The sequence below is a fragment of the Salmo salar genome, chromosome 15 (assembly GCF_965601325.2).
Source record: "Salmo salar chromosome 15, fSalSal1, whole genome shotgun sequence".
In the NCBI taxonomy this organism is placed as follows: domain Eukaryota; kingdom Metazoa; phylum Chordata; class Actinopteri; order Salmoniformes; family Salmonidae; genus Salmo; species Salmo salar.
Window position 1 is genome coordinate 105,504,919 of NC_138305.1, and position 15,285 is coordinate 105,520,203.

Consider the following 15,285-nt stretch of genomic DNA (forward strand, 5'->3'; position numbering starts at 1 on the left):
AGTAAAATAATTAAAATGCTTGTGTCTGGATACAGCCCTTAGCCGTGGTATATCTGCCATATAACACAAACCCCAGAGGTGCCTTATTGCTGTTTATAAACTGGTTACCAACGTAATTAGAACAGTAAAAAGTCATTTTTGGTAATACCCGTGGTATACGGCTTTCAGCCAGCCAATCAGCATTCAGGGCTCGAACCACCCGGTTTATAATGACGTTTATTACAATCATGTCTGCAAATGATAGGAATTACAATCCAAGATAACCGCTTTTCAACGACAAAGTATAGGAGGCACTTTGCATTGTCTGTCACTTTTCTTAACTGATCATAATGTAGACAGCAACTCGTCAAGTTCACTAGAACACAATGTTGAACATAAGGAATCAGGCGGTAGGCTTATGACCATGGCTCAACGCAACGGTGTCTGAAATCAATGCAATCTAGGCTGTTCAAAAGTAGTGCGCTGTATAGGGAATAGGGTACAATTTGGGACCTGTCGACAGTTTCCTTGTTGACCCTGCTTTAGAGTAGAATCTTGAACCTTATGGACATTTGTGTCAAATCAAAAGTATTTTTCTTCAACGTGTAAAAAAGATAGAAAATATAGGGGGGAAAAAGACAAATCCTCAATAACTAACAGTTAATTCTTCATCGGGTCAAAAACCTCATCTACATTTTGAATTGGCCCACAACTCTCTAAAAGTTCAGAAAGAGCAGTCTCTATTGATGGCACTTGTTCATTCAGGTTTGATTCATCAAGCTCTTCGCAAGCAGTTCCCTCATGCATCTCTTCAATGGCTCTTGGTCTTCCTCTCCTCCTTCTTGTGGCCTTCCTTTTGGTCCCCCTGTCCTCCTCTTCCCACTGTTCATTCAGGTTGGATCCATCATGCTCTTTATTCACACTTCCCGCATACATCTCTCTGGTGGTCCCTGGTCTCATTCTCGGCCTGCCTATTGGTCTGCCTGTAGTCTTGTTGCTACCACCCTCTTCTGCCCCTGGGTTGAAGTCTGAGTCACTGTTGCGCTCACTCTCCCCCAACTCCTCATAATCAAAGGTCAGGCGTTTCCTCTTCCTCCCTGCCCTCTTCACTCTTTCCTGCCCAGACCCTGCATTTGTCTTTCGACTCTCCTCGGTCACTACCCGTTGTTCAGTCAAAGTCTCAGAGTTTGAGACTGGCTCCTGTTTCTTCTCCTTGGTCCCAGAGGCAGGGTCCGGATGGTAGTGCTGGACGTGGCTTTTCAGACTCACGTTGTGGTTGAAGGACTTGCCGGCACTTGTACGGCCGCTCGCCCGTGTGAAGGCGCATGTGAGACTTGAGGTGGCTCGCCTGGTTGAAGGAGCGCTGGCACTCGGGGCATGTGTAGGGCTTCTCCCCGCTGTGGACTAGCATGTGTCTTTCCAGGTAGCTACTACTTGTAAACTCCATTTTGCAGATGTTGCAAATGTACCATGTGGGCCCTCTGTGGCTTTGAAGGTGGCCGTCCCGGGCTTTAATGTCGCTGAATCGTATGGGGCAGTTGGGGCATTCGTAGGGCTTTTCTACACGCAGGTGACTCTCCTCATGCCTCAGCTTCTCCGGCCTGCTCTGGAATGGCTTGAGGCAGTACTTGCACCCGTGCACATAGCCTGGCTTGTGGATTCTTTGGTGAATGTTGAGTGGTCTCGTTAACAAACCGCTTGCCACAGTCCTGGCAGACAAACGGCTTGGCATGCTCGCAGAGGTGAGCCTTGGAGCCTTTAATAAACGTGCCACAATCGGGGCAGAGCACCCGGGAATCCCATTCTGAATCTGAGGCTAGAAGAGGACTTAACTCAACCTCACGTTGCCACTCCACATCGGAGCCCTCCTCCTCCCCCCTAGCCTCCTCTTCCTCCCTAGCCTCCTCTTCCTCCCTAGCCTCCTCTTCCTGTTCCTCCTCCAAGGACTGACGTTGACATATCTTCTTCATGGCTTTGTCGTCATCATGCACACAAAAGGTTGTCTCAAACACCAGGGTCTGAATGTCCTCCAGACCCTTGTTGAAAATATCGCCATCGTAATTCTCCAACAGAAGATCACCGTCCTCCGCTGTCTACAAGGACAATGAACAATAATGAGCAACTCCTCTACCAACATCTACACTTAACTACTGGCTAGACAGAATCCCAATGCAGAATGGGACATCAGCCAACCTCCTGATTTCACTTAGTTAAAATGAGGTAGCCATATGGCTGACGACAATTGTAGTTATTGTTTAACTTGACAAACATCTCATAATTAAAAATAGGCTTGTTTTTAATGGCTTGTGTATTTCTATTCATGCATTGTATAGTGAAAAATGATATAGTCTACCTTCAGGGTCTGAGAATTGAAGGTGCAAGTTGGGCCAGTTGAGGAGTCAGTCAGAGCGTCAGTGGATGTGCCAGTAGTGGTGCCAGTTGTGGTGCCAATCGAAGCATCAGTTGTGCCAGTCGATGCTGCTGAAGAGGACAGGTATCTAGCTGGGAGGTTAAAGGGCTGGCTCTTCCATTGGCTCCGGTGGTCACAGTGGTTGCAGAACTGGTTGATGGTGAGCAGGGTATCTTGGATGAACTTGTCGATGCTGCAGGAGCTGCGACAGACCGGACAAGTCTTGAACAATGGAAGGAGGCATTCTTCAAAGACCACGTACTTCCTGGCCATGTACACCGCAACAGAGTGTAAACTGGAAGAAAATTATTTATTTATAATCACAAGCTATGACAGATTAGGATTTGCAAGCAGGCCAGACAGTGAGACAGGTCAAAAGTCATTATGCATATTTGTATGACAATTTTCAGCTGAGTAGTTGCTCATATTACTTAGGCTATGGGCCCAACATTCATTAGCCAATTAATTTACAATAGTTTCCCACTTTAACAAAAATAAATGTAGAGTTGAAGTTGGAAGTTTATACACCTTAGCCAAATACAATTAAACTCAGTTTCACAATTCCTGACATTTAATCCTGGTAAAAATTCCCTGTTTTAGGTCAGTTAGGATCACTACATTATTTTAAGAATGTGAAATGTCAATAATAGGAGAGAATTATTTAATTTAATCTTTTATCACATTCCCAGTGGGTCAGAAGTTTACATACACTCATCTGGTAGCATTGCCTTTAAATTGTTTAACGTCGGTCAAACGCTTCAGGTAGCCTTCCACAAGCTTCCCACAATAACTTGGGTGAATTTTGGCCAATTCCTCCTGACAGAGCTGGTGTAACTGAGTCAGGTTTGTAAGCCTCCTTGCTCACACAAGCTTTTTCAGTTCTGTCCACAAATTTTCTATAGGATTGAGGTCAGGGCTTTGTGATGGTCACTCCAATACCTTGACTTTGTTGTCCTTAAGCCATTTTCCACAACTTTGGAAGTATGCTTGGGGTCATTGTCCATTTGGAAGACCCATATGCGACCAAGCTTTAACTTCCTGACTGATGTCTTGAGATGCTGCTTCAATATATCCACATGATTTTCCTACCTCATGATGCCATCTATTTTGTGAAGTGCACCAGTCCCTCCTGTAGCAAAGCACCACCACAACATGATGCTGCCACCCCCGTGCTTCATGGTTGGGATGGTGTTCTTCAGTTTGCAAGCCTCCCTCTTTTTCCTCCAAACATAACGATGGTCCTTATGGCCAAACAGTTATATTTTTGTTTCATCAGACCAGAGGACATTTCTCCAAAAAGTATGATCTTTGTCCCCATGTGCAGATGCAAACTGTAGTCTGGCATTTTTATGGCGGTTTTGGAGCAGTGGCCTCTTCCTTGCTGAGCAGCCTATGTCGATATGGTACTCGTTTTACTGTGGATATAGATACTTTTGTACTTGTTTCCTCCAGCATCTTCACAAGGTCCTTTGCTGTTGTTCTGGGATTGATTTGCACTTTTCGCACCAAAGTACGTTCATCTCTAGGAGACAGAACGCGTCTCCTTCCTGAGCGGTATGACAGCTGTGTGGTCCCATGGTGTTTATACTTGCGTACTATTATTTGTACAGATGAACGTGGTACCTTCAGGCATTTGGAAATTGCCCCAAGGATGAACCAGACTTGTGGAGGTCTACAATTTCATTTTCTGAGGTCTTGGCTGATTTCTTTTGATTTCCCATGATGTCAAGCAAAGAGGCACTGAGTTTGAAGGTTGGCCTTGAAACACATCCACAGGTACACCTCCAATTGACTCAAATGATGTCAATTAGCCTATCAGAAGCTTCTAAAGTCATGACATCAATTTCTGGAATTTTCCAAGCTGTTTAAAGGCACAGTCAACTTAGTGTATGTAAACTTCTGACCCACTGGAATTGTGATACAGTGAATTATAAGTGAAATAATCTGTCTGTAAACTATTGTTGGAAAAATGACTTGTGTCATGCACAAAGTAGATGTCGTAACGGACTTGCCAAAACTATAGTTTGTTAACAAGAAATTTGCGTAGTGGTTGAAAAATGAGTTTTAATGACTCCAACCTAAGTGTATGTAAACTTCTGACTTCAACTGTATATACCGGTTCACTTCCTTCGGTGGTATGTCCTCCGTAAAGGAAGTATTGACTACGACATTCTTCCGGATTGGCCAGACTTGGACAGCTGTAAAATCAGACACAAAACAAAACAATACAGCAGCATGTAAACACCAATTCATTCCAGCTGTAATTGAAAAGGAGGAAACCATTCTACAAAAAAGATACGAGCCATAACACTCACCTTTGTTTTTCTTTTCTTCTCTGTAATAATAAGCCTGTGTTGACACGTTTTGTTTTAGCGGTACCACAGCGCATCTTGGAGGTGATGGTACTGTAATGTTGCATGTTGTTGTTTCATATTTTGTCGTCACGCCCAACGTCATGTTTTCCACCTAAACAAGACAACATAAACAACATCTTATCAACTATAACAACAGGGGGTTTGCAATATTTGGCGAAATATTTTCTTTACCCTTCACTGATATTGAGAATGAACGCTCGCCCACACAACGCCAAACACGTGGTCAGTGCTTGTGAGGCAGGTTGGACATACTGACAAATTCTGGAAAATGACCTTGGAGGCAGTTGATGGTAGAGAAATTAAAATTCAATTCTCTGGCAACAGCTCTGGTGGACATTCCTGCAGTCAGCATGCCAATTGTACCCTCCCTCAAAACATCTGTGGCATTGTGCTGTGTGACAAAACTGCACATTTTAGAGTGGCTTTTTATTGTCCCCAGCACAAGGTGCACCTGTGTAATGATCATGGTGTTTAATCAGCTTCTTGATATGCCACTCCTGTCAGGTGGAAGGATTATCTTCACAAAGAAGAAATGCTCACTAACAGGGACGTAAACTAATTTGTGTACAATTTGAGAGAACGTTTTGGGGATTTTTTATTTCAACTCACAAAACATGGGACTGCATGTTTTACATTTTTGTTTAGTGTAGATGCTAAATGAACTGTTGAGTTGCGACTGTCAGTGAAAAGTAGAGCGGCCCAGACAGGCATATTGCAATATTTCAAAATACAATTGCGGGAAAATGAAGTTTGGAGAGCAAAATGGCTAAAAGTCTTTTAGTTGGGTTACTGTTGTTCGCTCAACTATCTTACTGGCACCAGCGGAGAGCGTCGGCCAAATCCCCGGTACTGCACTACACTAACACCTTCACTCTATTTCGTGAACTGTATTGTTGGTTAAGGGCTTGTAAGTCAGCATTTCACTGTCTACACCTGTTGTATTCGGTGCATGTGACAAATAAAATTGTATTTCTCATTGTTGGGTCAGTGCCACTTAAAGTTTGTTTTTGGACATTAACTTCCTTGTCCAGTTGAGACGGACGTCATATTCTATTAGCGTCTCCCCTTCTCGTAGGACCTATTATATGGACAATGTTTTTACTGATCTGTTTGTCAGTATCAGCAGAGTAGGCTACCCTGTCATTTATCGTATTAAAAAAAGTAGTCTGCTAATGTCTCCAGTCTTTTTTTCTTTCTTTTTTAACTTTATTTAACGAGGCAAGTCAGTTAAGAACAAATTCTTATTTTCAGTGACGGCCTAGTGGGTTAACTGCCTTGTTCAGGGACAGAACGACAGATTTGTACCTTGTCAGCTAGGAGATTCGAACTTGCAACCATTCGGTTACTAGTCCAACGCTCTAACCACTAGGCTACGCTGCCGCTCCATATAAAGTGTAGTAGGGTTGAATGAAAAGCCACATTTTTCATGTGCAAAGAAAGAAACGTATCTGATGTAGCCTAGTCCTACTCTATGCTATAGGCGCTCAGACATGCATTGAACCCTCTTTTTTTGCCAACAGTGATTGAGTTATACGATTAGCTTAAATTATGACTATCCAATCTACTCATCACATTACAAATAGGTGGCTCCCTTACATAAGTATGCAAATGTGATGATGCATGGAATGCTTTATTACTAAAACATCCATTTTGATGGTGAAAAATTAGTTTCCCAAAACTTATGCCCCGCCTATGCTGTCAACATTAGACCTGTCTGAGCTTGTATGTCTCACAGCGTCTGTCTTAAGAAGGCTCCCGCTGGTGCCAGACCCTATAGGCTCCCGAGTGGCGCAGCCGTCCAAGGCACTGCGTCTCAGTGCTAGAGGAGTCACTACAAACCCTGGTTCAAGTCCAGGCTGTGTCATAACCAGCCATGATTGGGAGTCCCATAGGGTGGCGCACAATTGGCCCAGCGTCATTAGGGTTTAGCCGGGGTAGACCGTTATTGTAAATAAGAATGTTCTTAACCGACTTGCCTAGTTAAATAAAAAATATTTCAAATTTTAGAGCACCAGCAGCATACCACCTTGCTGGCTGGCCTCTGAGGCTAAGCAGGGTTGGTCCCTGGATGGGAGACCAGATGCTGCTGGGAATGGTGTTGGAGGGCCAGTAGGAGGTAATCTTTCCTCTGGGCTGAAAAAATATATATATATATCCCAATGCCCCAGGGCAGTGATTGGGGACATTGCCTTGTGTCGGGTGCTGTCTTTTGGACGGGATGTTAAACGGGTGACCTGAGTCTCTGTGGTCACTAAAGATCCCATGGTGCTTATCGTAAGAGTAGGGGTGTTAACCCCGGTGTCCTGGCTAAATTCCCAATCTGGCCCTCATACCATCATGGCCACCTAATCATCCCCAGCTTCCAATTGACTCATTCATCCCCCCCTCCTCTCCCCTGTAACTATTCCCCAAGTCATTGCAGTAAATGAGAATGTGTAAAACATAAGGGTTAATATATATATATATATATATATGTAATCTATAAATTACCAGTAGTCCTAAAAACCATTCCGATGAGGTTTTGGGATAAACGGCGAAAATAAGGTCTGAGTTTAACACAGGCTTAGGAGATCTTAAAATGTTTTGGTCTATGAAAGCCTTTGTGAATTTTAGGGCATTTATGTAATTTTTTTAAAAGCACAAAGCTACATTAGCTGATTAAATCTCTCATAGAACAAAACTTAGATATCCTAAGCCTGTGTTTACCACAGACCTTATTTTTCTCGACGATTAACCAAAAATCCTATAAAAACCCCATTAATTTCCCCACAGCCTTTTAGCCAACAACCCATTGCCGATTTAGTGCCTACAAAAGGACAAATCATTGCTCTCTATTGTGACGTGGTGGAGTGGCTACTGTTTACATGATTCTTCAGAATGCACGTCTGAACAGAGTGTATTTGTAATGTTGGGTTGGGGGGGGGGGTTGTAAAGTGACATATTGGCAACATAATACTACTGCCACCACATGGTCTAGAGTTGATGAGTTTTCAAATGTATTTACCTTCTGTCTCAATATACAATCTCAGTCCCCGTTCATTAAAATGGATCGCAGCTACAGACAGTGAGTCATGTGGCCGTAGCTTGTTAAATAAATAAGGCAGACAGGCATTCAGTTACTGTGTGATTGAACGTTAGAATGGGCAAAACGAGTAACCTAAGCAACTTGGAGTGTGGTATGATCGTCAGTGCCAGGCGTGCCAGATCCAGTATCTCAGAAACGTCCACCCTCCTGGGCTTTTCACGCACGACAGCGTCTTGGGTTTACCAAGAATGGTGCGACAAACAAAAGGCACCCAGTCATCGGCTGTCCTGTGGGCAAAAACAGCTCATTGATGAGGGAGGTCGAAGGAGAATGGCAAGAACTGTGTGCAAGCGAACAGGCGGGCCACAAACAGACAAATAACAGAGCAGTACAACAGTGTTGTGCAGAACGGCATCTCGTAACGCACAACTCATCGATCCTTCTCATGGAAGTACTGTTACAGCAGACAACCACAGGCTTCCACTCCTATCAGCTAAAGGCATGAAGATTCGGCTCCACTAGGGAACCGATCACCAACACTGGACAACTGAGGAGTGGAAAAACATTGCCTGGAACATGACAGTGGGTTCAGTTTACTTGAGTGGCCTGGTCAGTCCCCAGACCTCAAACCAATAGTGCATCTTTGGGATGAGATGGAACGGGCTGGTCGCAGCATGAGTGTAACGCGATTCTATCTGAAGCAACTGATGCCGTCACTTCAGCATGGACCAACAGCCCTGTGGAACGTTTCCTTGTAGAATTCCCAGAAGAATTCAGGCTGTTCTGGAGGTAAGGGGGGTGTACATAATAAACTGGCCGGTGAGGTTATTGTAGCCTTGCACCGACGGTAGATACCTAAGTTAGTTAATATTAACCCCCTGTCAACATTGTTTTAGGACAATTTCACGATTGCTGATAGCAAAGACTGACTGATTGTGATGCTAGACCACCACGTCAAGTGCAGCTAACGTTAGCTAGCTAGCAGCTGAATTACAAGTTATAGAAAGTCCTTTACTTTTAATGATAGAATAACTATAACTAGACACCTACTTCTTGAATGGTTGCTGCTGCCGGGTGTAAGATAGATGGGACAGAACCATGACGGAGGATCAAGCTATTGGCAAATCCACTTGTGTACCTAGTCAGCCTTGCAATGCAGTCCGATGTGAAGTGTACTGTGCATAAGCACAGGTTCGGACTTAACTTCTCTGGCACTTGATTATTAAAAATAAATCGAAGCCAAATCCGACGAAGTGACTGTTCGTTTGGAAGACCGTGCAAAGAAACATCTGCTGCCTTGCAGCCAACTACTGCACAATCTGTCTTGCTTTTGCACGTCATTGCCTAAAGTTAAAGAACAGATGAACGCAGTTCTTCTTCGGTGGATATTATGGTGAACTACACGCAAAATGGATTACCGCCACCAACAGGACGGGCGTGAATAAATTAACAAAATAAAATACTATTTTAAAATGGTGGTTGTCATAATACATAGCTAAATTAGCCAAGTGTTGCTAGCTATAGTAAAAGTTTAACACATTGAATTTACCCGGTTTATCGTCATCGCTGATGACGTTGTTGACGTAATGTTTGGTTGGTCAGAAACCGAGGTTGTAACGGCAGTCTTCACATGCAGGGTCGGTACAGCACATGCTTTCAGTCGGAGTCTCGTTCCGAATCCTGCCTTCCACTGCTTGTAGCCGTCGAAGTCCTCCGGGGTGAAATGAGCACCGCATACAGTAGTGGCCGTGGTTCCCTTAATCCAATCCACTCGCGTCAACCGGACAAACCGATCCCACTTCAATGCTAACTTGTCGTCTTTGGGCCACAAATGAGTCGTAACCCCGTCCTTATGGGTATTACTGCACCCAGAAACAACACACTTCCTTGGCATATTTAACTTTTTAAAAAGCTGTTGGGTTAGTTTATTAAAACTACTGCTCGCTCGACTACCAAACGCACATGACAAGAGTAGATGAAGGGTTGCCAGGTCTAGCTCAAACATCGGGACTAACTCAAATGTCGATTTCATGCCTAGTCAAAACCCGCCCACAAGGCCTGACCACTAGCCCATGTTTAACAGTAGCCAGAGAGGTGACATTTAGCCAATTAACCCTTTTATCATAACGTTATCGAGCAAATGAAGAAGGAATATCGACACAATTTGTAAGAAGCAAAATTCGGTTTTCCATCCAAATAATAATGATTGCGAGCTAACGTGACTAATAAAGACATTTTAATATGTTGCAAGAGAAAATATAATTCGCCTTTATTAAACTCGGCAGATCATTTTCATCAATGGATGTCGATTTAACTCGTGTAAATAAATCCCGCATGTGCATAACTACAGATAAATCCAACAGGAGAGTTTGAAGGAGGAAAGTTGGACAGGGGATGTCAAAATCTCTGCAAAAAACACTTGGACGAATGTTTTTTTTATTTTTAACTCGTGTTAGGATATTTTCTGACAATTGTGCCATTATGTGTCAGATGTTACGACTACAAACCGTGATAAATGACCTAATTGCGCGATTGATATGTAATTTCAATAGGCATAGGCCAGGCATTCTCACTAAAATCTAGGTTTATGATTGTAATTCAATTTTGCCATTGTTTGGTTAGCTAGATGCAGGCAGCCTGTAGCCCCTGGTAGTTTACAGTAGCATAGGCAAGATGTAAAATGAACTATTTAGTAGTTTGTTTTGTTCAAATTGACAGACTCAATTATTCAACATGAATAGTGAGGCCATTTCGAGGTAAGAAGTGCTTCTGTTGCCCAATAGCCTGCTGGAATAGGCTACTGAGGATGGGATCGTAAATTAAATCACTGAATCATATATTAATAATATGGATATGCACTGAATAGGCCTACAACCAGTGTTTTCATTTGTTTTAACCTGTAGCCTAATCTGACTGACAGTTACAGTCAATCTAATCTATTATAACAGCTGATCGGCAATTGCGATAGAACTGTGACCATGATCACAATTGATAACTTACAATTTAATTAACTTAACATGGCCATTAATAATTGCATAATAACACAAGGCTACAACAACAATACACTGAAGTTATAGGATATTTATTAAATCCGTTTGCCAGCTGCAGGTAGGCTACACAAGTGGCACAAATTGATTTGCAATGACTCCAGCCATATCGTCATTCCAACAACATAACTCCCATTAGCGGGGATAGGACTAATTCTGCTCTGCATGCATTATTTTGTGTTTTACGTTGTACACAATATTTTTGTTTGCAGAATTCCACATGCAGAGTCTCACTTTGGCATTTGTCCCATTTTTTTGGGTGAATTCTTGGTTGGTGAGCAGACCCAACAACCATAAAGGGCAATGGGTTTATAACTGATTCAAGTATTTTTAGCCAGATCCTAATTCGGATGTTGAATTTTATGTTCCTTTTGATGGTGTAGAAGGCCCTTGTTGCCTTGACTCTCAGATCGTTCACAGCTTTGTGGAAGTTACCTTCTACGCTGATGTTTAGGCCGAGGGGTGTGTGAGTGTGTATATAGATAGATAGTATGTGTGCTCTAGGGCAACGGTGTCTAGATGGAATTTGTGGTCCTGGCAAATGGACCTTTTACTGTCAGGGCCCAGGTCTGACAGAATCTGTGCAGAAGATCTAGGTGCTGCTGTAGGCCCTTCTTGATTGGGGACAGAAGCATCAGATCGTCGGCAAACAGTAGACGTTTGACTTCAGATATCACGACTCAGGATATGACCCAGATGCAGACACAGGAGGTGGATAGTACGAGTCTCAGAGTTTATTATAGTACAAGGGGCAGGCAAAAGGTAAATCAAGGCAGGCAAAGAGTCGTAATCCAAATCAGAGGCAGGCAGGATCAGGACAGGCAGAAAGGGCAGAACTGGGACGACTAATAAAACAAAAACTAGCGCACAGGAACATGCTGGTAGGACAAGACGAACTGGCAACAGACAGAAAACACAGGTATAAATAAACACGGGATAATGAGGGGAGATGGGAGACAAGTGTAACAGATCAGAGTGTGACAGATTCTAGTAGGGTGAGGCCAGGTGCTGCAGACTGTTCAAGTACCAATTAGTTTATAATAATGTTGAAGAGAGTGGGGCTCAAGTGGCATCCCTGTCTCACCCCCCAGCCCTGTGGAAAGAAATGTGAGTTTTTTGGCCAATTTTAATGGATTTTATAATGTCGTATGTTTTTTTCCCAACACCACTTTCCATCAATTTGTATAGCAAACCTTCATGCCAAATTGAGTCAAACGCTTTTTTGAAATCAACAAAGCATGAGAAGACTTTCCCTTTGTTCTGTTTGTTTGTCAATTAGGGTGTGCAGGGTAAATATGCCTTTTTTGGTTTGTATTTTGTGCTGTAGTTCATTCAATGTAATTGGAGAATCCCGTGGGTTCTGGTAGTCTTTAATAGTTGACTCTAAGACTTGTATTTGATCATGTATATGTTTTTGCTGTTTGTTCTTTGTTATAGAGCCCAAAAGATTGGAGAAGTGGTTTATCCATACATCTCCGTTTTGGATAGATAACTCGTTGTGTGTTCCAATTTTCCCAGAGGTGGTTAGCTTCATTGAGATAATTTAGCTTCATTGAGATAATTTCTGACGTGCTGTTCCATCTTTTTCTGTATTGTTTTAGTGATTCACCATTGTGAAGGTGTATGCTCAGATATTCTGGTTCTACTGTGACATTAGTGCTAGTACGAACTCGGAGCCAGGTGCAGAGGTAAGGGTAAATCCAGAATATTTTCTTAAGGTCTTCATAGCATAACAACACAGCAAGGGAACACTGAACAAGACCTGAGCAACTGGCCCAGTCCACAGAGGGACCTAAATAGTCATCCAGCAGGTGATCCCAATAAGCCCAATCAGAGTCACCTGGATACTAGAAGTAACCCAGGGGTGCTCTCCATTCGCAATCTCAGGTAGTACACTCAAGGGAGAGAACCTGACCTGTGACAGTCTCTACGTTTTTGGTTGGATATGTTTTTGCATTTTTCATCAAACCATTTGTCATTGTTGTTAATTTTCTTAGGTTGTCTGCTTGACATTTTTAGATTTAATAGGGAAGCTGAGATGTTAAATATACTGCTTCAGTTTTCTACTGCCAAGTTTACACCTTCCCTATTACAATGAAACGTTTTGTCCAGGAAGTTGTCTGAAAGGGGTTGAATTTGTTGTTGCCTAATTGTTTTACGGTTTATTTCTACACTACATTCCTTCCATCTATAGCATTTCTTAATATTATGCAGTTCCTTTGGCTTTGATGCCTCATGATTTGAGTATTGCTATGTTCAAGTAGACTGTGATTTTGCTGTGATCTGGTAGGTGTGTCAGTGGACTGACTGAATGCTTGGAGAGACTCTGGGTTGAGGTCAATGATTAAGTAACCGACAGTACTACTGCCAAGGGATGTGTTGTACCTCCCCTCGAAGCCTACCATTGATTATGTACAATTTTTGTTGGTTGTTTTGTCATAGTTGTGTCTTGGAGGGCATATGGGGGAGGGAATGCTGTCACTTCCAGGAGGGTTGAATATGTCCGTAAACACACCAGCCAGCTTGACTGTGCATGCTCTGAGGACGTGGCTTTGGATGCTGTCTGGGCTGGCAGCCTTGTGAGGGTTAACACATTTAAACATCTTACTCACGTCGGCCACAGAGGAGAGTCCACAGTCCTTGGTAGCGAGCCGCGTCTGTGGCACTGTGTTATCCTCAAAGATGGCAAAGAACGTGTTTAGCTTGTCCGAAAGCAAGACGTCGGTGTCCACGATGTGGTTGGTTTTCCTTTTGTAGTCCGTGATTGTCTGTAGACGCTGCAACATACGTCTCGTGTCTGAGCCGTTGAATTGCTACTCCACTTGGTCTCTATACTGACGTTTTGCCTGTTTGATTGCCTTGCGGCGAGAATAACTACTCTGTTTTGTATTCTGCCATATTCCCAGTCACCTTGCCATGGTTAAATGCAGTGGTTCACGCTTTCAGTTTTGCATGAATGCTGCCATCTAGCCAGGGTTACTGGTTAGGGTAGGTTTTAATAGTCACAGTGGGTACAACATCTCCTATACACTTCCTGATAAACTCTGTCACCGTCTCAGTGTATTCGTCAATATTATTCTCTGAGGCTACCTGGAACATATTCCAGTCTGCGTGATCAAAACAATCTTGAAGCGTGGATTCATATTGGCCAGACCAGCATTGAATTGTCCTTAACACGGGTACTTCCTGTTTTTCTGCCTATAGGAAGGGGAGGAGCAAAATGGAGTCGTGGTCTGATCTGCTGAATGGAGGGCGGGGGAGGGAGGGCCTTGTATGCATCCCGGAAGTTGGAGTAACAATGGTCGAGTGTTTTAGCAGCGCGAGTACTACAGTCGATATGCTGATAGAATTTCGGCAGCCTTTTCCTAAAATTAGCTTTGTTAAAACCCCCAGCCACAATAAATGCAGCCTCAGGATATATGGTTTCCAATTTGCATAAAGTCCAGTGAAGTTCCTTGAGGGCCGTCGTGATATCGGCTTGAGAGGGATATACACAGCCGCGACTATAACCGAAGATAATTCTATTGGGATATAATACAGCCGGCATTTTATTGAGGAGTTCTAGGTTGGGTGAGCAAAAGGACTTGAGTTCCTGTATGTTATCACAATTACACCATGAGTCGTTAATCATGAAACATGCACCCCCGCCCTTCTTCCCGGAGAGATGTTTATTCCTGTCGGCACGATGAACTGAGAATCCAGATGGCTGAACCGACTCTGACTGTATATCCTGAGAGAGCTATGTTTCCTTGAAACAGAGTATGTTACAATCCCTGACGTCTCTCTGGAAAGAAATCCTTGCCCTGAGCTCTTCAACTTTATTATCCAGGGACTGAACATTAGTGAGTAATATACTTGGAAGTGATGGGTGGTGTGCGCGCCTCCTAAGTTGGACTAGAAGACCGCTCCGAGTACCTCTCATTCGCCGGCGTTGTTTTGGGTTGGCCTCTTTAATCAGTTTAATTGCCCTTGGTGGTGCGAACAAAGGAGCATTCTTGGCCCTCACCATTTCTATCATTGGGCACTCCTGCTGGTCGGTCTGCACACGGCCACGACCACCACCATGGGGTCTTCTGTCCATTCTGAAGGTAGAGTATACCATCAATAGATCATACTGTAACATGTTTTGTGACTTTACATGCATTACGATATGTCATTTACTGTAAATGTAATGGTAACATAGCATTTTTTTGGGGGGGGGGGGGAGAATGTTCTCATGATTGAATTGACAGTTGATATGTTCAGATTGGGGTGAACTAATCTGGAAGCCTATGTTTTCCACATGGTCAACGGCGATGGCCCAGAATTCACCACAGTTCCCTGCCGTCTCCCTCCCTCTCTCTGATGCCCACCTCTCTGACGGGCCCCTTGTCCACAAGCTCTTTGATTTCTTCCTCTCCCTTGCTGTCTATCCTGCTCCATGTTGAAAGAAATTGCAAGTGTTCACAC

General features: G+C 43.4%; 1 protein-coding gene across 8 annotated transcripts; it reads right to left on the reverse strand.

Annotated features, from left to right (window-relative positions):
* Positions 1–198: 198 nt before the first annotated feature.
* LOC106572831 (uncharacterized) lies at positions 199–9,833 on the reverse strand. 8 transcript variants are annotated; one of them, XM_014147339.3, is made up of 6 exons: positions 9,339–9,830; positions 7,922–8,076; positions 4,705–4,855; positions 4,506–4,587; positions 2,333–2,684; positions 199–2,072 (listed from the first exon to the last, which is right to left on the reverse strand). In XM_014147339.3, exons 3-6 carry the CDS (start codon positions 4,844–4,846, stop codon positions 1,560–1,562), a joined length of 1,089 nt encoding a protein of 362 aa, XP_014002814.1. In that variant the 5' UTR covers positions 4,847–4,855; positions 7,922–8,076; positions 9,339–9,830; the 3' UTR covers positions 199–1,559. The 8 variants fall into 8 exon arrangements, with proteins under 8 accessions (XP_014002814.1, XP_014002818.1, XP_014002813.1 ...); XM_014147343.3 differs by lacking the exon at positions 9,339–9,830 and adding an exon at positions 8,840–9,182 and having other exon boundaries at positions 4,468–4,587; XM_014147338.3 differs by lacking the exon at positions 9,339–9,830 and adding an exon at positions 8,840–9,172.
* Positions 9,834–15,285: the final 5,452 nt, after the last annotated feature.

What these genes read in the sequence shown, in the direction of transcription:
- LOC106572831 (XM_014147335.3), bottom strand. Translation starts at nt 9,821, where the DNA reads ATGAAATCGACATTTGAGTTAGTCCCGATGTTTGAGCTAGACCTGGCA. An exon ending in CAGCGATGACGATAAACCGG is followed by an intron (nt 4,856 to 9,338) that starts GTAAATTCAATG and finishes TGTCTTGTTTAG; the next exon opens with GTGGAAAACATGACGTTGGG. An exon ending in CCACCGAAGGAAGTGAACCG is followed by an intron (nt 2,685 to 4,505) that starts GTATATACAGTT and finishes ATTTTCTTCCAG; the next exon opens with TTTACACTCTGTTGCGGTGT.